We start from the raw sequence: 20,175 nt of genomic DNA, 5'->3' as shown, positions 1-20,175 counted from the left end.
GTCAGTAGACCTGAAACTGGAGCAACTCTCAAGGAAGTTTTTGAGTATGTGAATTATTTTCTTTGTGTTAACATTTTGTTTCATTAGTAGTAGAAGTGTGCTACCTGTGTATCAAACTGAAAATCTATTTCTGAAATTACTCACTGGAAGAGGTGCTTGATTTTAATGAATACTGAATGCTGATTTTCACAATATTGATTTTATGAGGATTTAGGAGTTTAGCCTTCTATATTTTGTGTTCAAGCAGAAATGTTATGGCTATGTAGTTTCTGAATTATGTCCAGTATTTATCCTGATGTTAAAACCAGTGTATTGTAATGCTTAGCATGTCAGACTAAGATTGACTTGATCTGGGTTCAAATCCCTATTCAGCATTGAAACTTTTAGGGTGTCCTCTCTGACCTGCTTCATGGAGTTGCTGTTAGGATAAAATGGCAGAAACCTTGAACTGCTTGGTGGAAGTGTGGGATGAAAATGTGAGATAAATATGTGCAAAGGGATATCTGAGGAAGATGGCCATTGGGTAGGTCAAACAGTATCTCTTTGACCCAAAACTCTAAGAAAGCGTTGTGACATCTGTACCTTACCCAACCTACAGATGGATGTAAATTACAACTGGCTGGAAGAGACATCACTGATATATTGCTAAAATGCCCGTATGTGAAGATTTCTCCGGAAGTCACACCCACCCCAAAATATAATGCATCCAGTCTCTTTGAACACAGGAACAGGCAGATGAATTACTTTTTAAACTTCAGGAAGCTATTCACAAATAAATTGATAACTTCAAGGGTGATGTTGAGAGGGAAGGCTGCATGGTACAGCACAATCTGATCAGATCTTGGAAGCTAAGCAGGAACAGCCCTGGTTAATGCTTAGATGGGAGACCTCCCAGGAAGACTACAGAGACAGGCAATGGCAAGCCACCTCTGCTTCTTACTTGCCTTGAAAGCCCCTTGCTAGGGCACCATAAATTGGCAGCAACTTGATGGCACTTTACACACACATGTGATGTAGTGACTGGACTAGGATATGGAGACCCAGGTTTGAATTCCAACTCTGCCATAGAAGCTTGCTGAATGACCTTGAACCAGTCACACACTCCCACCCAAACCTACATCACAGGGTTGTTGTGAGGATAACACATAAGAACATAAGAGAAGCCATGTTGGATCAGGCCAGTGGCCCATCCAGTCCAACACTCTGTGTCACACAGTGGCAAACAATTTTTTATATATACACACACACACACACACACACACACTGGGGCTAATAGCCACTGATGGACCTCTGCCCCATATTTCTATCTAAACCCCTCTTGAAGGTGGCCATGTTTGTGGCTGCCACCACCTCCTGTGGCAGTGAATTCCACATGTTAATCACCCTTTGGGTGAAGAAGTACTTCCTTTTATCCGTTTTAACCTGCCTGTTTAGCAATTTCATCGAATGCCCACGAGTTCTTGTATTGTGAGAAAGGGAGAAAAGTACCTCTTTCTCTACTTTCTCCATCCCATGCATAATCTTGTAAACCTTTATCATGTCACCCCGCAGTCGACGTTTCTCCAAGCTAAAGAGCCCCAAGCGTTTTAACCTTTCTTTATAAGGAAAGTATTCCAAACCTTTAATCATTCTAGTTGCCCTTTTCTGGACTTTCTCCAATGCTATAATATCCTTTTTGAGGTGCGGCAACCAGAACTGCACACAGTACTCCAAATGAGACCGCACCATCGATTTATACAGGGGTATTATGATACTGGCTGATTTGTTTTCAATTCCCTTCCTAATAATTCCCAGCATGGTGTTGGCCTTTTTTATTGCAAACGCACACTGTCTTGACATTTTCAGTGAGTTATCTACCACGTGAGTGAGATCTCTCTCTCTTGGTCAGTCTCTGCCAGTTCACACCCCATCAACTTGTATTTGTAGCTGGGATTCTTGGCCCCAATGTGCATTACTTTGCACTTGGCCATATTGAACCGCATCTGCCACGTTGACGCCCACTCACCCAGCCTCAACAGATCCCTTTGGAGTTCCTCACAATCCTCTCTGGTTCTCACCACCCTGAACAACACAGAAAAAGGAAGAGTGTTGTAAGCCATTTGGGGACCCCCATTGGGGAGAAAGGTGGAGTATGAATGAATTAAATAAGTGACTCTCTTCTCTTCTCTCCCATACATCGATTTGGTTGCTGCAGTATTGATAAGAGCCTCCTAACCATGCACTGCGTTTTACTTTTTTTATTGTTCATGTATCCCCTTCCCAAAAATGTACTAAGAGGAACTAGAGTGACCTTTTGTTCTAGCATCCCTACCTTCACCTTTTGTGTGCCTGTTTATAAAGATTCCATTTTAAAAAAAAGCCACATTTGGCTGTAGAACGATAGGATCTTCTTCGTGGTCTCTGCGCAGTCCCACACATGGGTCTTGCCGCAGGCAACGGATCCGTACCTCGGAGCTCCAATAGCTCGCCTATAGCGTCTTTTGGCGCGCTTTCCTCCCGCCCTGGGGAGCAGGCAGCGACTGCGCATGCCTGGAGCGGGGGGAGAGCGCCCATTCCACTCAGTTTCTTCCCTACCGCCGCCCGGACATCACCTACCTCGCTGCGTTTCCTCCTTAGCTCGTTTTTCTTCTCATTCTTCTCTTCATCTGGTATCGTATTCACCTCGTCTTTGTATATCCCTTACTTCCTTGCTATTTTTCGTCCCTAAAAAGAAAAAAAAAGGTCCGTTTCTGCGCTTCCTTTCCCCTTTTCTTTCCCTCCCTCCCCTCCCTTGTCCGGAGGGCATGGAAGGGAAGGTTACGTTCAAAAAGTGCAGGCGCTGTGGGGCTAAGATCCCCACCACTGACGGCCACAGCTATTGCCTCTTCTGCCTTGGAGAAGCCCACCGGGTCGACTCCTGCGCACATTGTGCTAATTTCGGGAAGCAGGCTCGTAAAAATCGGGCAGCAAGGCTCCGGAGCTTCCTGCTTGAACTGTCTTTGCGGGCGATGCCCGCGTCTGCCTCGCCGCCTCCCCCACCTAGAGCGGGAGATTCGGCCACTTCGGACGTGCCTCTCTCTCAAAAGCAGACGCACAAGTCCGGAAAGAAAATTTTGAAGCACGCCGGGACCGGCCATAAGTCTTCTAAAAAATCGCGCCACTCCGGCTCCGAGGATTTGGCGCCGAAAGTACCGCGTCACTCGAAAGCGACTGATTCGACTCCGAGGAAGTCTTACGAGTCGCACCTGACCGAGTCGCACCCGACCGAGTCGCACCCGACCTCGCACCCGCATCGGGCCTCGACTTCGGCTCCTGACGCTATGGATGCCGCAACCTCGACCGCTCAACTCCTGCTTCCGTCAGAGCTCTCGGCTCCGTCAGATGTAATTACTGATATGCCGCAGCTCACTCCTCACTCTTCTACGGCCGTAGAAGTGATTCCTATTCAGTCCCGCTCACCGTCGGTCCGCAGCGTGGTTCCGTCTGACTTTTTGGAACCCGACCCATCCGATCCTACTCAACACTACGCGAAGTCTTCACTTCGACTCGGATCCTTCCAGGACGTCGCACTTTCCCCCCTGTATAGGGATTCAGCGACCCAAAGCTCTACTCACCGACTTCGTTCGCGTTCTCCAGAGACCCAGCCCATACCGCGTCGGATTCGATCACGTTCCCCGACGCCTATGCCTCCTCGGTTTCGCTCTCGTTCCCCGCAGAGACACCGCGATTCCGGCTCCTCCGCCTACTATTACCGTTGTGACCTGTATGCGCGTCCGCACCGCGACTATACATCTCGTCCGCGCTACGACTACTCTTCTCAGTCACGATCGCCTTCACCAAGGGTTAGGTCTCGCCATCACCTATCCCGTTCTCCTTCCTACGAAGGTACTCACCGTTCCAGATATCAAGACCTGGGTCGTGATGTTATTACCCCTTGGATCCGCTATGACGACTCTCCTCGAACCCGAGCACATGATTCTCACTGAACCCGGGCATACGGTCGGCTCCGAGACCCTCCTCCAATCCGAGACTCTCCTCGACCTCGTGACGACGATCGACTCCGAGACTTCTTCGAGCTTCGAGAATCCGATCACCTGCCCCTTCGGCACTCGGTACCTTCTCCAGTCCCAGATCGACCTCGGGACCTAAACAACCCCGGTACCATCCCCCCCAGAGCCCCGACGGTTCCCATCCGGATTTCTCCACCTCGACCAGCCCAGGACACTCACGTTCCTAAGCTTCGGGCTTCGTCCTCGGAATCGATCGCACCGCGCCACTCTTCCAATGCAGATGACTCCCATTCCGATCGGGAATCCTCCCTTTCATCGGATTCGGAGGACCACCCTGCCTCTGTTGCCTCGGAGTCTGCACCACAGCTGTGCCTTTCGCCATCAGATGCTTCCAAAGCATATCTAAATCTCATCACCACGATGGCTGACGCTCTCCAAATTGCCTTGCCATCTGACTCTCCTAAAGTTTCAGACATTGTTCATGACTTAGTACAAGCTGACTTCCCACCAGGGTCGCTTCTCCCGATGTTGCCTGTACATCTCGAGGGCTTGCGAGAGGCGTGGGACAAGCCGGCCTCTGTCCCACCTACTTCCAAACGATTTGATTCGCTCTACAGGGTACATGCCCCGGATGCTAAATTCTTGGCGACACACCCAGCGCCCAACTCTATTATAGTTCATTCTGCCACTAAGGCCAAGCCATCACGGCACCCTACACCACCAGATCGCGAAGGGAGAAAACTGGATACCTTGGCACGGAAGTTATTTACTCTGGCCTCTACCAATTCTAAACTCAACAATTACTTAGCTTATTTTTCTGCGTATGTCTTCAGTCTAGCCAATCAATTTACGCCCCTGATCCCCTCTCTCCCTGAGACCTCTCAGAGGACGGCCTCAAATTTGGTGTCAGAATTGTCCAGAGTCTCCAAACAGCAGATAAACACCGTACGACATGCTGTTTCCTGTTCTTCGAGGGTCTTCGCTTCCTCCGTCGCCTTGCGCCGTCATGCCTGGCTGTGTTCTACTAACTTGCAGCCCGACATCAAGCAAAAGATAGAGGATCTCCCTTTGACGGCCTAGGCCTCTTCCATGCGTCCACGGACGAAGTGCTAACCTCTGTTGACGGTGGCCGCAAACGTGCAAAGCGCCTGGGAGTTTCCCAACCAAACTCCCAGCAGTTCAATCGATTGAAAACTTGGAGACCATCATTTCAGAAACGACAACGGTCACCAAAACAAAGTGACTACTGGAGGCGAAAGGGTCCACAACAAAAACCTCATTTCCAGCAGAGACCTAAGCCTCAACAAACCAAGAAGGCCTCCCTCCAGACTAAGCAGTCTCTTTGACTCTTTCCAAACCCCACTTGCTCTCCAAACCCCACCGGCTTACAGCACACGTCTCTTTCCGTTCCTTCCCACTTGGAACTCGATCACAACCGACTCCTGGGTGCTGACCATCGTGCGCCTAGGTTACGCAATCGAGTTCATTTCTCCACCTCGCCACCACTACTTCATTGCTACCCCCCCGTCTACACTCCTCCATCAGGAAATCCTGGACTTGCTCCAGAAGAATGCCATAGAACCTGTCCCTCCTCAACATCGAGGGACAGGCTTCTATTCGAGATACTTTCTGGTCCCCAAGAGGGATGGAGGCAAGCGTCCCATTCTAGATCTGCGAAACCTCAACCGGCACATCGAATACAGGAAGTTCAGAATGATCTCCCTGCAGTCCATCTTGCCCCTTATTCCCAGAAATTCCTGGATGGCTTCTCTAGATCTTCAGGACGCTTACTTCCATGTGACCATTCGACCTCAACATCGGAGGTATCTGCGATTCGCCATGGGCCAGGACCACTTCCAATATGTGTCCCTGCCATTCAGCCTCTCCACTGCACCCCGCGTTTTCACCAAGTGCATGGCAGTGGTGGCAGCTGCTCTTCGCATTCGGAACATCCCAGTCTTCCCATATATCGACGACTGGCTTTTCATAGCTCCGACTCAATATCAACTGCAGAGCAACCCCAACACAGCTCTCACCCTTCTGAAATCCCTGGGCCTTCGTGTGAATGCTTCAAAATCTCACCTCACACCTACCCAGGACCTCAAGTTCATAGGGGCCCTTCTGCGCACTTCTCTCCATCGTGCCTTCCTCCCCGAGGATCGGGCACTAACTATCATTGCCTTAGCCAAGTCAGTTCAACAACAGCCTCGTCAGTCTGCATTCACAATCCAACGCCTGCTGGGCCTCATGGCCGCCACAACGTCTGTCCTTTACTTTGCCAGGCTACGGATGCGACAACTACAGCTCTGGTTTGTACGAACCTACCATCCTCAGGCGCAACCGCAGAGCGTTTTACTCACTGTTCCACAGAGAGCACTTCTATCTCTCACATGGTGGACTATACCCGACAATCTGCTCGCAGGCATGCCGTTTCTACCGACTCCTCCGATGGCTGTCGTGACAACAGACGCCTCCAAGTGGGGATGGGGAGCCCACTTAGAGGACAAGACCATCGGGGCTTTGGACTCCCCCCGAGAGGGCCATGCACATAAACTGCCTAGAACTGATTGCTGTGCACAGGGCCCTCCAATCGTTCCTCCCACTGATAAGGGACCGACACGTTCAGATTTCCACGGACAATATGGCAACAGTTTACTACATAAACAAGCAGGGAGGCACCAGATCCCTCCGCCTATGCCGTATAGCCGTACTGCTCTGGGAATGGTGTGTCAAGCACAACATCTACATGACTGCCATTCACCTCCCGGGTGTGGAGAATGTTCTGGCCAACTCCCTCAGCAGGGTTCGCATAGACGACCACGAATGGTCCATCAATCCGACCTACCTTCGTCGTATCTTCCGATGCTTCGGAATGCCCAAGGTGGACGTCTTTGCTTCCAGGGAGAATGCCAAATGTCCTCGATTTTATTCCAGGAGGGGCAACGACGCCTTCCTTCACAGCTGGACAGGTCCTCTTCACTACTTCTTCCCACCAACCCCCCTTCTGACACGGGTGTTGGTAAAGATAGCACGAGATGGCATGGACTGCATCCTCATTGCTCCATGGTGGCCTCGGCAACCGTGGTTCATAAGGCTTCTACAAATGTCCCGCCACACTTACCGCCGCCTTCCTCCGGCGGGCGATCTTTTATCACAGGCCAGTGGTCAGGTTCTGCATCACAACCCTCGGGTTCTGGCCTTGGCAGCCTGGAGAATACATCCGCCTGCCTCTCCACAGAGGTAGCCAACATCATCCTCAACGCAAGGAAGCCTTCCACTAGACTTTCGTACCAACGCAAACGGAAGCGCTTCTGCTCTTTCGCGACGTCTAATCACCTGCAGCCAGAGTCAGCACCCCTTAACCTGATCCTTGATTATCTACTTTCTCTACAGAAATCAGGACTCTGTTATTCCTCCTTAAAGGTTCACCTTTCTGCAGTTTCTGCGTTCCATAACCCAGTTGATGGCAAAACAGTGTTCTCCCATCCCTTGTCTAAGTCCTTTCTTAAGGGCATGTTGCACCTCAATCCACCTGTTAAGCCCTTCGTCCCGACTTGGAGTTTATCGCTAGTCCTTTCCTGCTTGATGAAAGTTCCCTTTGAACCTATGGCTACCATAGACCTTAACCTTCTTTCCTGGAAGACAGCATTGCTGGTAGCCCTTACCTCAGGTAAACGGGCAAGTGACTTATGCGCCTTCCGCCACGATCCTCCCTACACTATTTTCCACAAGGACAAAGTTGTTCTGCGACCGGACCCTGCGTTCCTTCCGAAGGTTGTCTCCCAGTTCCACTTATCGACTTCAACTTCTCTACCAACGTTTTTCTCCAACCCATCCGACCAGGGACAACGAGCCCTGCATTCTCTGGACGTTAGAAGGGCTTTATCTTTCTACCTTGATCGTACACAACCTTTCCGTAAGGACCCTAATCTGTTTGTGGCCTACGGAAACCCTCACAAAGGACACAAAATCTCTACCCAAAGACTATCTAAATGGGTAGTTAGTGCCATCAGGTTGTGTTACGAACTGGCTAAACAGCCTCCGCCCGAAGGTCTTAAGGCCCACTCTACTAGAGCGGTCTCGACGTCTTCGGCTTTCCTGCAAGGCGTCTCCCTAGAGGACATTTGTGCGGCTGCATCGTGGTCCTCACTATCCACGTTCGTCTCCCATTATGCCTTAGACGTTCGTGCGAGACATGACGCCTCCTTCGGTCAAGCGGTCCTCAAATCCATCTTCCACTGAAGTCAGGGGTGAGTGCATCCGCTTCCATCTCTATGTTCCATAATATGATGTGATTGGGTTACGTGACTAACTTTTCTTTTACCAGCACCCTCCTCCAAGACATTTAGCTGGCTAGTCACCCATGTGTGGGACTGCACAGAGACCACGAAGAAGATAAACAGGTTGCTTACCTGTAACTGATGATCTTCGAGTGGTCATCTGTGCAGTCACACACGCCCACCCAGCCTTCCCCGCTGCTGGCCTCTTGTAATCGTTGCTTAACTTGGTATAGTGTCAGTGCCAACGGCGGCTGGAAGAAACTGAGTGGAATGGGCGCTCTCCCCCCGCTCCAGGCATGCGCAGTCGCTGCCTGCTCCCCAGGGCGGGAGGAAAGCGCGCCAAAAGACGCTATAGGCGAGCTATTGGAGCTCCGAGGTACGGATCCGTTGCCTGCGGCAAGACCCATGTGTGTGACTGCACAGATGACCCCTCGAAGATCATCAGTTACAGGTAAGCAACCTGTTTTTGCTGACTCTTGGCTTAAGCTATTACTAGTTTAGTTACGGAGGCTGTTACATAGTATGGATTTTGTTCTGCATAGAAATGTCACAGACTGTACCTCTGGTATTTTAACCACACTGTTCAGTTTTCCCCTTCTTCATCTTTTTTTGTATTTGCTGACTGAGGATTTTATTTCAGTTATCTGATGGTCACCTCTAGGCCACAAAAGAGTATTCTCTAATTAAATCTGTTGGTCTTTAAAGTATCACAATACTCCCTTTCTTCCTAACATTGCAAAAAAATGGTTATGTGTGTAAGGTTTAAGTAATAGACAGTTTCCTTAATTTTTCAATACTGCTGGCAAGTGCCCAGGTTTTTGTCAATTACATTTGGTAGCTATCCCTTTTGCAGGTGGAAGGCCTTGATCCAACAGCTGAGGGGGGAAAAAAGAAAAAGAAAATCTTGTTTCATTTGACATCCTGGTCTAAGTGAGAACTTGGCACAGGGACCTTGCTGAGAGAAGCCAGTCTGTACTCCCCCCCTGTGTGTTAAATGGAAGTTCTAAAGCATAGAACAAGAAACTGAACGGTGGAACCACCAGGGAGGGTTTAAGAATGTTTTTGTAAAAGTTAGATTTGAACATGAACTGCTGACTTTATGGATGTGATTTCCAAAGAATCAATTAAAGTAACAGTCATGCATTGTGCTTATCACAGCAAAGTCATTGATGTGTATGTGTGTGGTTTTTCTACTCATTTTCTCCAGGACTTATTTCTAAGATTTGCCCTGAGCAGCATGCATCTTTCCTGGCATATTTAGAGCTGATTTTTATATTTGCCTCTCATTTTAGGATTCTTGCATCTGTGTGTGACCTGCATGTGTGAATTAGTCATGGCAATCCAGATGCTACTAGTTCTTTCACTTTATGTAACATATGGTAGGTTGGATTCTGTGAACAAAAGGAGCCCATGAAACAGAACTCTTTCGCTTTTTCCAAGCACTAAGACAGTCAGATAATTTTGATCTTATGTCCCCTCTTGTTACACATTCACCACTCCCCAAATGGAGGGAAGTTCTCTCTGGGTTGGTTCCCTTTGTAAGTAAGAACACTGGAGACTTGGTGTGTTTTTTGTAGTACTTCTTTTATTTACAAATGTGGAAATACAGAACAAGGGCACTCCTAAAGGGCAACAGATCCAATAGTCCCCATCAGAGCCTTATCAAGAGAGATTGTGCACCCCAGTGTGCTTTGATCAACTCCTAGTGTCTGTTGTCATCTCTTTCTCTGTGTTTCTTCCAGCATCTAAACTGTGCTTTCTTTTCAGACACCCAGCTTCATCCTGCCAAGGATGGCATCACCCTCTTCCCAACCTTGATGTGGGTGTGTTTGTGTTAAGAGAGTTTCCTAATTCTAATGAAATTCCCTCTCCTTGAGATTTTTCTGGAAGAGATTAAGAACTCACTTCGAGGCTCATGTGCTACCAAAGCAGATAGGTTTTTTAAAATGTAAAAATGAATTCATTCTGATACCAGCTCATTAGAGGGTCTTCCAGCAGTCTGGCACACCTCAACAAAGTAAAATCATAATTTATAATAAACAGCAGACAAAGTGGGCAGGATCCAGCAACGTGAAAGATAGTAAGATCTTCTTGTAGAGTTTACACCATTCCGTGTTTACAGAACACTTAGAATTCCAGAGAGGAACACAGAAGCAAAACGATCCTTCTTTTCTGAAATAAAGATACCAGTGTCTGCATACTTTGTCCATGACTTAGCCTGCTAAGGCAGAAGGGATGGGACTGATTAACAGATCTCAGGTAAGGAATGAGAGTAAAGGTAAAGGAACAATATAGAACAACAATTTTAAAAAAGATCAATCTGTCTCATGCTCAATAACAAAAAACTATGTAAGGATATTAAATTTTTCTTCAGCATTTCTCTAACACTGTGCTTGGGCAGAGCCGTTTTGCTAGTAGTTAAGAAAGGTTGCCATTCCTTTCATCATGGCTTCTGTGTCTTCCCTTGATGTATGCTACTTGAGACAAGACCATCGCATTGAATCAATATATTTTAATTCTCAACATGGCCTCATTTGCAGATACTTAAATCCATGAGTTGGGGCCATGTAAAATGAAAAAAGAAGGGAAGCCCCAGGTTTTCATGAAAACAAAACTAAAAAAAAATTAATGGAGGAGTGGAAGCCAGCAAATAAGCAAAAAAGTGTCCCTGGGGAGATGGGATCCCCCCTCCTTGTCTCATACCCCCCCCCCACTTATAATTTACTAATTCCAAGATCACATAATATTCAGCTGGCTTTCCTATGCAACTCTGAAGACTAACACAAGTGCTGTAATCTGATTGTTGAGATATTTGTTCATAAGAATAAAGTTAAGTCCTGTTGTGTTCAAAAACACTTGCTTACTTACAGCCTGTCTTTGAGATGCTGCTGTTAAGCCCTTGAGCCTGGAACTCAACCCTGAAGCCCTGACAGTGTCATGGTCCTTCTGCAGCATTCTTCATCCCTACAATAAATGGTTCCACAAGGTCAGGGACCCTCTGGGGCAGAGTGGGATGTAGTGCAGATGGCTGCAGCAAAGAAGGAGAATTGGAAGCTATTGCTTGCTCTATTTGCAAGAAAAGAAGGGAAGGGGGTTACTGCCAGTTTCCCCTCAATTTATAGATCCTATACTATACTCCGCAGTGTTGCTGAGGGATTCAGACCCTCTGGTGTAATAGGGAGGGAGCGCTTCAGAATGATGGAGGCAAAAAGGAAAAGGTAGAGAAATCAGCAAAAGGTAGAGAATTCTCACTACTGTATAACAGGATTCTGAGATTACTATCTTTCTCATGACTGGTTTTATGCCAGGCATGCTTTGTGAGTCTGTCTAAAGTGGCCGCTGCTCCTTCTCAAACGAAGTTCCTTCTCAGTTGATTTTTGTATCAGTTACTATTGATCTGAGGATCTTTGCGGAATCAGGAGGCAGCGTGGTGTATTGATTATGATGCCGAACAAGGACGTGAGGAGACCTGGGTTCAAATCTCTGTCACAAAGCAGAGCAGTCATTGTCTGTCACTTTAAACCAATCTCAAATGGCTGTTGCAAGGATAAAATGAAGGAAAAGAGAATCATGTATGCCATTCTGAGCTGTCAGATAGAAATGTGATGAATTCAAGTGAAGGACAGGTTGGCAGTTGGCATTGCACCAGAATTTTCTCACCTTGGAAATGATTTCCTAAGGCAAGAATTTAATTTCAGTTCTTCTTTCTAATCTGCGATGCACAATTTCCTATTTGTATGGCCAAAGGAAAGTCAACACAATCAGTTTTGTAGAGGAATCTGCTAATCCTTCTCAGAAATAGGTAACGTAATAAATAAATGTTTTATTAATAAATTGCCCTATCTATCCTTCATTACCTATGTGGTGACAGGGAGAAAAAGTGAGGATCACACTGTTCATTGAAAGCATAGTTTCCATAGCAACCACAATCTTAGAAAAAAAAGAGCCCCTGAATACAGTATGTTAGCAGTTCTTGGAAAGAAATTGATAAAAGAAACAGTCTTCAATGAAACATTTCCCAATAGCATATGCTTAAAGACACCTAGCAGCTTATGATTTTGTTTTATTCTGAAAGTTGCTGTAAATGGTGCTAATGGGTGAAGTTCATATTGCTTTAGTATCATGCTTGGATCAGGTGCTGGACTAGACTGAAATACCATCATAGTTAATAAGAACATTGTACTGACTTCACCAAGAGATAGCATGAGTTCTCAGGGACAGAGCACCACTTAACCTACTGCAGGGGCAGCAAATGGAGTCTGTGTATTATGGTAAATAGCTTGTATTTTGCCTAGAGCAATTACCAGCAGCAATTGCATTCAAATGTCATGAAAAGGTTTTTGATTAAATTTGTTTAGTCTGATGTCTGAATGTGGGCTACCTAGCCCAACTGGTGGTGCTATTCTGGGATTCTAAACCATGGTTTGTACTGCTTGTAGCATCATAAAGGTGGAAGGGACCAGGGTCATCTAGTCCAACCCCCTGCACAATGCAGGAAACTCACAAATAGCTTCCCCCTTTGACTTTGGTTTGTTGTGAGCAAAAAAACCAACAACAACAGTTTATGCAGAATCCATTCCTTTGTGCCTATGAATTTTTCTGAGAAATCCATGATACCAGAATGACTAATCTGGCGAGCAGTGTTCCCTCTAAGCTCCACAGTGTCGTGAGCAGAAATTCTACCTCATGATCAGAAAAAAGCTAGTAGCATTAAACTTATGAGTGAGTCTAAAAGAGAAAACAAGAGTTAAGTCAAATTTCATACACACACCCCTTACCACTATGTTGGTAGACCATTCATTCCCCCAGAGAACAGAGCCACCCACCCCAATCCACTATAATGGTAGACCTAACCTCCAAAGAACAAATCTACCCACTCCTGTGGAAAATAGGTCTATTCACCCCTTTCTGCTATACTGGTAGACCTGGACTCCAGAGAACAGACCTACCCACCACTTTGCACTATATGGTAGACCTGGTCACTGACTGTTGCCCTGTGCTGAGCCTTAGAAAACATATCAATACTTGAGGGGGAGGGACTCTTGCAGTCTACTTTGTTTTGGGGTTTTTTGGAGGTGGTGGTGGTGGTGAAATATGACAACTAGCATTACAGGTCAAGCATCACCCCAGAGTCGGAAACAACTGGTGCTTGCACCTTTTTTTATAATTGAGGAAGAACAAGTACTGTCAGAACCTTGCCTAACCTAACAAACAGGAAGTTGCTTAAACATCAATTTGCCTAAACTACTTATTCAAATATTTATATCCCACTTTCCCCTGCAGCTTAAGGCAGCTTACAGATAATACTGAAACGCATAATAAAGGTGTGCAAAAAAAAATCTGCCCTCCCCTGCTCCATTGTAGCCTATGGGGACAATTATTGTCAATGAGCCCCATAGGCTATAATGGAGAATCGATCTGAGGCTCTGGGAGGGGCTGTGTTTTGAGGTACAGGCATAGCTGCTAGTGCCTCTCCACAAAAACTTTCCCAACATTCAAAAAGATTGGACCAGAGGGTCCAATTCTGTGGGCCCCAGAAGAAGCTGCCCCATTCTCCATTGTTTCCAATGTTTCCTTGTGGGCAAAAACTGTCTGTCCTTGAGCTGTCTGTTTAATTTTGTGTGCCAGCACCCCCTAGTGCAGCTTGGAGGGAACTATGGTGGCGAGCTATGTAAGAATGTCTTCACACGCAGAAACTGTGGTTTCTTCCAGAACTGTTTGACAGAACTGTATTTGCCTGATAAAAGCCTAAAATCTATTAAAATAATATGCACAGAGGAAGTGCCTATGTATGCTTCCTTTGTGTGCTTGGGGATACTGCTTTTCAAATAGTTGTGATCACAAGGAGGTATGGACCCTTCCTCCACAGACACTTTCTCCATGAATTTGCACTGGCAGACAGTTGTGTGGACGCAGCAGTTGAGGCTTTTGCCTGCTCTCCCTCTATGCACTTTGATGGAACATGCAGATGTGTTGTGCTCAGAGCTACTGCTATAGACCATTCTAGCATCTCTGAACTCTTCCATCTTATATCCACCTCATTCTTCTACATCTATAAATAGTGTTTCACTTTGCCTATGGGTTAGCAAAAATTTCTTTGGGTTAGTAATTTTAGTTGTTTTCCCAAAAAACACTGATATAAAGTGTGAATTCACCATAAAGGTAATCTGATTCATGATCTGGCCCAGTATCTGTTTTAAAACTTCAGCAAGATTTCCTCTCCAAGTTGGCACAACCATCTTACCTTCATCTGTCTCCTTGTCAAGACCCCAGTACGGACCAAACAACAGAGGCTTCTCCCCCCCCCCCACCTTCATCCCAAAGCCATAAAGTCAGCCAAATGGGGCGAGGCCATTGGCAGATTTGGGAGAGCCCAGCTGGGGTGCAACTTCCCCTTCCCACTCAGGCAGAGTAAGCACTTTTTATGACAGGGAGCTGGACTTTTGCATTGGGCTTAAGCAGTTTTAAAACTCATTTATTTATTTATTTTATTTGGTCGATTTCTATTCCGCCCTTTTCCATACAGGCTCATTGTTATCTGTAGGAGATTTAAGGTTTTGTTTTGGTGTTTTTGTTTTTTTGTCTTTTGAAAATTTCTGTACTGAATGGTGATAGCAATATAATTCCAAACTAGCTAAAATTCCTATTCTTACCTAGTAAAGCCCATTTTCTCATTTAAAAAGCTAAACTGATAGGTAAGGATTAATTTCAGGGTGAAAGTTAATTTTCTCCTGTTGGAATCGGTAGGAATTCATGGCTGCTTTTTGGCAACCCCTGCTTGGTGCTTGGACATTCAGAGAGATGGTTTCTATTGCCTGAATCTGGATCCCAGCCCTGGTATTCCTTGGGGGGTCTCCCATCCAAGTACCTTCAGGGTCAGCCAAGCTTAGCTTCCAAGATCATTCCTCGGCTATCCAGGTCAGGGTGGAATCAATAGGACTGAAACTTCTGCTTGATCATGCTCATAGCTTGGAGTGCCCTGACAAAAATTTTATGTAAACAGCTTTTTTTTTATAAATAAACGTGGCTGCAGTCCAGAGTAAAATATGCACATATGGTTATTTTCCCATGGCTCACACAGAGAATTTCCCACATCATTAAGAATGAGGAAATTCCTCCGTGTACAAAGTTGCACACCACGCATGCAGTCCAGATTTTAGGACTAACAGATCTCTTTCCTGCTTCATACATTTTCTCAAAATAGCTATGAATTGGAGGGCGTGATCTTTCCCTTTTGTCTCTATTAAAATATTGTGATTTGTATTGTTTTGTATAGCATAGCTGCAGTCAAAAATTAGTTCTCAAAAATTTAAGTGGAGGCTAATCTTTCCAGTATGCTAAAAGTTCAAGAAGTTAAAGTAATGACTTCTGTTATCCCCTGTAAGGTAACCATTGCCAATATGTGCACCTTCTTAATACAGTTCACTGCACTGATTCCTTTGCCTAACCCCTGTTACCTTGCAATGTGAGAAAGTTCTCTGAATATTTGGGAAAGTCAGCAAATTTTGCTTGCCTTGGGTCAGTGTACAAGTTGTTAGCCATGCAATGAAATGTGCTTGCAGCAATTTAAAATGAGGCCCCAAAGTGGTTAAGTAACTACTTGACCCTCATGTAGGTTAAGTGAGCATCATTTGCTGTTGGCCTCAAAATATTTCCATTTTCATTGGGATAAAAAATTTTAATCTCATAATGTAAGCAATGGGATATATAATTGTTGCAATCATTTATCAAGTTAGTTGCTTTGGTTCTTTGGAGGCAGCCAAGAATCTAATTGTATTTCAGTGTAAGTAGCATTGTGTTCCAAAAACAAAACCATGGAGCTTTAACCAACAATGATCTTTAAAAATGATGAGTGACTGTGTTTGTGGCCATGAAATTGAAATGGTCCAACTTTGTCTGCTTCATATTCTGAGACAGCTAAACTGTGATTCTGCTAAGTGATGGCTTATTTAGCTCTCGGTGTGACCTGGTCTGTGGTGGAACTTCAGGCTGTCTAAAATTCATATACATTTCATTCTTCTATAATGAAGGCTCAGAAATATGACCCTTTCCCTCACTGAACCAGAATTTCTTCCAGAATTTTAGAAGTTCAATACACCAAATGAAAGAAGGGGAGAAGAGAGAGAAAAGTTAACATTCTACAATGAAATGAGACTTTTCCAGAGGCATTTTGTTTTCTGAATCTCTCCAAGGGGTAATTAAAGTGTTTGTTTTGCCACTAGATACATAACTTTTCTGGAATTTTAACAGCCAATGGATTAGGCAGAACAAATGGTCCTATTTCTAAAAAGTAGAAGTTTTGTGGAATTTAGATTGAAATACAATTAACAAAGAAAACTGTTGTTGTTCAGTCGCACAGTCAAGTCTTACTCTTTGCGACCCCATGGACAAAGTCACGGCAGGCCCTCCTGTCTTCTACCATCCTCTGAAGTCTGCTGAAATTCCTGTTAGTTACATCAGTAACGCTGCCCAGCCATCTCATCTTTTGCCGTCCCCTTCTTCTTTTGCCTTCTGTCTTTCCCAGCATCAGGGTCTTCTCCAGCGAGTGCTCCTTTCTCATTTGGTGGCCAAAGTATTTGAGCTTCAGCTTCAGCATCTGACCTTCCAAGGAACAGTCTGGGTTTATTTCCCTTAGTACTGACTGATTTGATCTTCTTGCAGTCCAAGGGACTCTCAAGATTCTTCTCTAGCACCTCAGCTCAAAAGATCTATTCTTCTGCACTCGGCCTTCCTTGTGGTCCAACTCTCACATCCATACATTGCTACTGGGAATACCATCACTTTGACTATATGGACATTTGTTGCCAGGGTGATGTCTCTACTTTTTAATTATACTGCCTAGGTTCGCCATAGCTGTCTGCCCAAGGAACAAATGTCTTTTAATTTCATGGCTACAGTCACCATCTGCAGTGATCTTGGATCCCAGAAATGTGAAGTCTGTCACTTCTTCCATGTCTTCCCCTTCTATTTGCCAAGGTGTGATGGGGCCGGATGCCTACTTTCAAGACTACTTTTGTGCTCTCCTCTTTCATCCTCAACAAGAGGTTCTTTAGGTCCTCACTTTCTGCCATTAGAGTGCTGTCATCTGCATACCTGAGATTGTTGTTTTTCCCAGCTATCTTAATTCTGGCTTGTGCTTAATCCAGGCCAGCATTCCGCATGATGTACTCTACATATAAATTAAATAAGCAGGGTGACAATATACATCCTTGTCTAACCCCCTTTCCTATTCCAAACCAATCAGTTGCTCCATATCCCATTCTGACAGTTGCTTCTTGACCCTTATATAGGTTTCTCAGGAGACATGTGAGGTGGGCTGGTATGCCCATCTCTTTAAGGACTTGCCACAGTTTGTTGTGGTCCACACAATCAAAGGCTTTAGCGTAGTCAATGAAGCAGAAATAGATGTTTTTTCTGATACTCCCATGCTTTCTCCATAATCTAGCGAATGTTGACAATTTGATCTCTAGTTCATCTGTCTCTTCGAAACCCAGCTTGAACTTCTGGTAGTTCCCGATCTACATACTTCTGAAGCCTAGCTTGTAATTGTATAAAATTAATTGTAAAAAATTACTGTACTACTTTAAGAATAAATCATTCATAACTGTTCCTGTAAAGATGTGCTGTTGGCATGTTTATTAAATTTAAGGGTCTACTTAAAAAAAAAAACCTACTGCCAGGAAGAGTCAAAGAGAACTGAAAATTGCTGTATCCTAAGCACTCCCATTGACATTTGAGAAGTAGGTAAAAATAAAAGCTGAAAACTGAAACTAAGAATGTCGTAGCAAACAAAAATATTTATTACTCAGACTTGGTAACAGACTGTCATTATACAGCCATAGTATACAGTGGCTCTATCAGCAAGTTGTCATCATATACACATTATGTAATATTAATTGTACACAGAATTAACTGCTTGAGAATGCAGTGTATCCTTGAAATTTTTTATGTCGGTACATATCCCCAGAATTTCCATTGTAAAAACTAAAGGAAAAATCATCATAGAAACAAAAGTTTTTAAAATGTGTTTTTCACCCCCCAAAAAAGTTCAGGGTTTTCTCTTAAGGTTTTATATATATATACCCGTGTGTTCCCCTTTTCAAACCACCTTTGGACATGTTTGCAGTGGGAAGATGAGCTGCTTGTTCCTTGGCTTGTCTTATCACACATATCGAGGGAAATAGAATAACAGAATTTGTAACTCTTCACTGTTAAAATTGTTACTTTCAGAAAGGTCTGTAGAATTGCACATGTTATACACCAGCGTTCCAAAATAAATTGTTGTATTTGCAGAAATCTGCATGGAACGCTGCTCCTGGAAAAACCTACTTCCCGCTGCTGCCTTTGCCCTCGTGTGAGCAAAGTGCCTTCTAATAGCACAAGGACATTTTTGGATCCAACCCAATTTATTTAACTGTGTGTAAGATATGTCAGTTGTACACACAAAGAGAATTATGGATTGCTCTTGCCTGTGAAAACTTATGCTACTGATAAGTCTTTAAATGAACCTCGAGATCTCTTTTTGTGTTCACTGCAACAGACTAACACCGTTTTACTCCACTGGAACTAGAACCATAGTCACCTATGATAACATTTTCAGATTTTTGTTTTGTTTTTATTGCTGCAGCCCAGAAGATGGTGAGATTCATCCTGAAATCTGTAGACTATATATCCAGTTGCAATGCTGCTTAGAAATGTATACAACAGAGATGCTAAAATCCATATGCCTACTAGGATCGCTTCAGCTTCATCGAAAAGGTATTCACACACCACAAACTGTAATTCTCTTGATCTTGTTATTTTCACTTGTGTTGTCCTTTTGCACAATAGGACTTTAACTGCACAACTTTATTAGTTTCCAGCCAGGCAGCTGAAACGGTTCTAGTATTCTTATGCTTCTGGCCAGACTAGGTGCACCCCTGTGCACACCTAGAGCTCTTTGCATTCTTATGCTTTCTCACTGATTTCAGTAGAGAGAGCAACTCAGCGTGTGCCAAGAAATATGGGTAAGTTACTTCCAATGAAATGGGAGGGGGGGGGGTTGAATCCTGCCAGTTATTTCTGCTGATTGGGAGGTCCAACTACAGACCTGATTCTTCCACTTATTCTGTTTCTGGGGATGTTCCAGCACAGTATTGTTAGAGTAAGATAAGGAGGATGATTCAGTTGCAGCATGGGGCCAGAAGATTTTATATTAATTTATTTAACAAACTTTTATCATGGATATTGCCGATTTTCCTAGGCAGTGTGGGAATCTTCCAGTGTTGGGCTGTAGCCTGTTGTGCAGGATTAGGAATTTGAAGATTCCCTGCAGAGTAGAGGCAATATGGTGACTGTCCATATCTTCTGATGCTGTGCTGCAAACCACTGCAGTACAGCATGGAGAAGAACAAATTAGTGAGCATCAGTCACAGTAGAGAGGCAGCTAAGTGGATGCAAAGTTTACAAACAGCAACATATCTTTTGAACAACTGGAAGGAAACATTCCATTTCACCAAAGACATGCCCTATTTCACCCCACATTTTCCATGGATGATACTTTAAATTCATCCTTCTTCAACCCTGTATTCTTTATCTACTGCATCTTCTACCAGCACAGCACTGCCTAGTTTTCCATGGAGAAGTCCACTGAGCAAGCCTTACAATTCAGTGTGCCCTATCTTATTCACAGAGTTGTTCCTGATAGCACAAAAGGACTAAGTAAATGTTTGCACTCGTGAATAAATACGGCACTTTCAGGCCTCCACTGGGAAAAAAATGTGTGTGTGCAGGTGTTGAGCAGAAGCAGACTGCTCAGTTCAGCACTTCGCTGCCTTCACCTGCCTCATGGAAATATAGCAGTCCTGCAGAATCAAAGCCTTGGGCTTTCTGTTACTTTTTATATCTTTTGTACAATTTAGTTAGAT

At 44.8% G+C, this 20,175-nt stretch overlaps 1 protein-coding gene across 3 annotated transcripts in view; it reads left to right on the top strand.

The window, feature by feature from the left end:
* The window catches only part of RGS7BP (regulator of G protein signaling 7 binding protein), a 76,771-nt gene that overhangs the window by 44,661 nt on the left and 11,935 nt on the right, over positions 1-20,175 (top strand). For all 3 annotated transcript variants that reach the window (XM_060235920.1, XM_060235919.1, XM_060235921.1), the window contains one exon: positions 18,897-19,027. In XM_060235920.1, the coding sequence (XP_060091903.1) occupies positions 18,897-19,027 (131 nt within the window). The remainder of the gene's footprint in view (positions 1-18,896; positions 19,028-20,175) is intronic.

The sequence above is a fragment of the Heteronotia binoei genome, chromosome 4 (assembly GCF_032191835.1).
Source record: "Heteronotia binoei isolate CCM8104 ecotype False Entrance Well chromosome 4, APGP_CSIRO_Hbin_v1, whole genome shotgun sequence".
NCBI lineage: Eukaryota > Metazoa > Chordata > Lepidosauria > Squamata > Gekkonidae > Heteronotia > Heteronotia binoei.
Note: the sequence above shows the minus strand (reverse complement) of the source record. Positions and strands in the feature narration are given on the sequence as shown.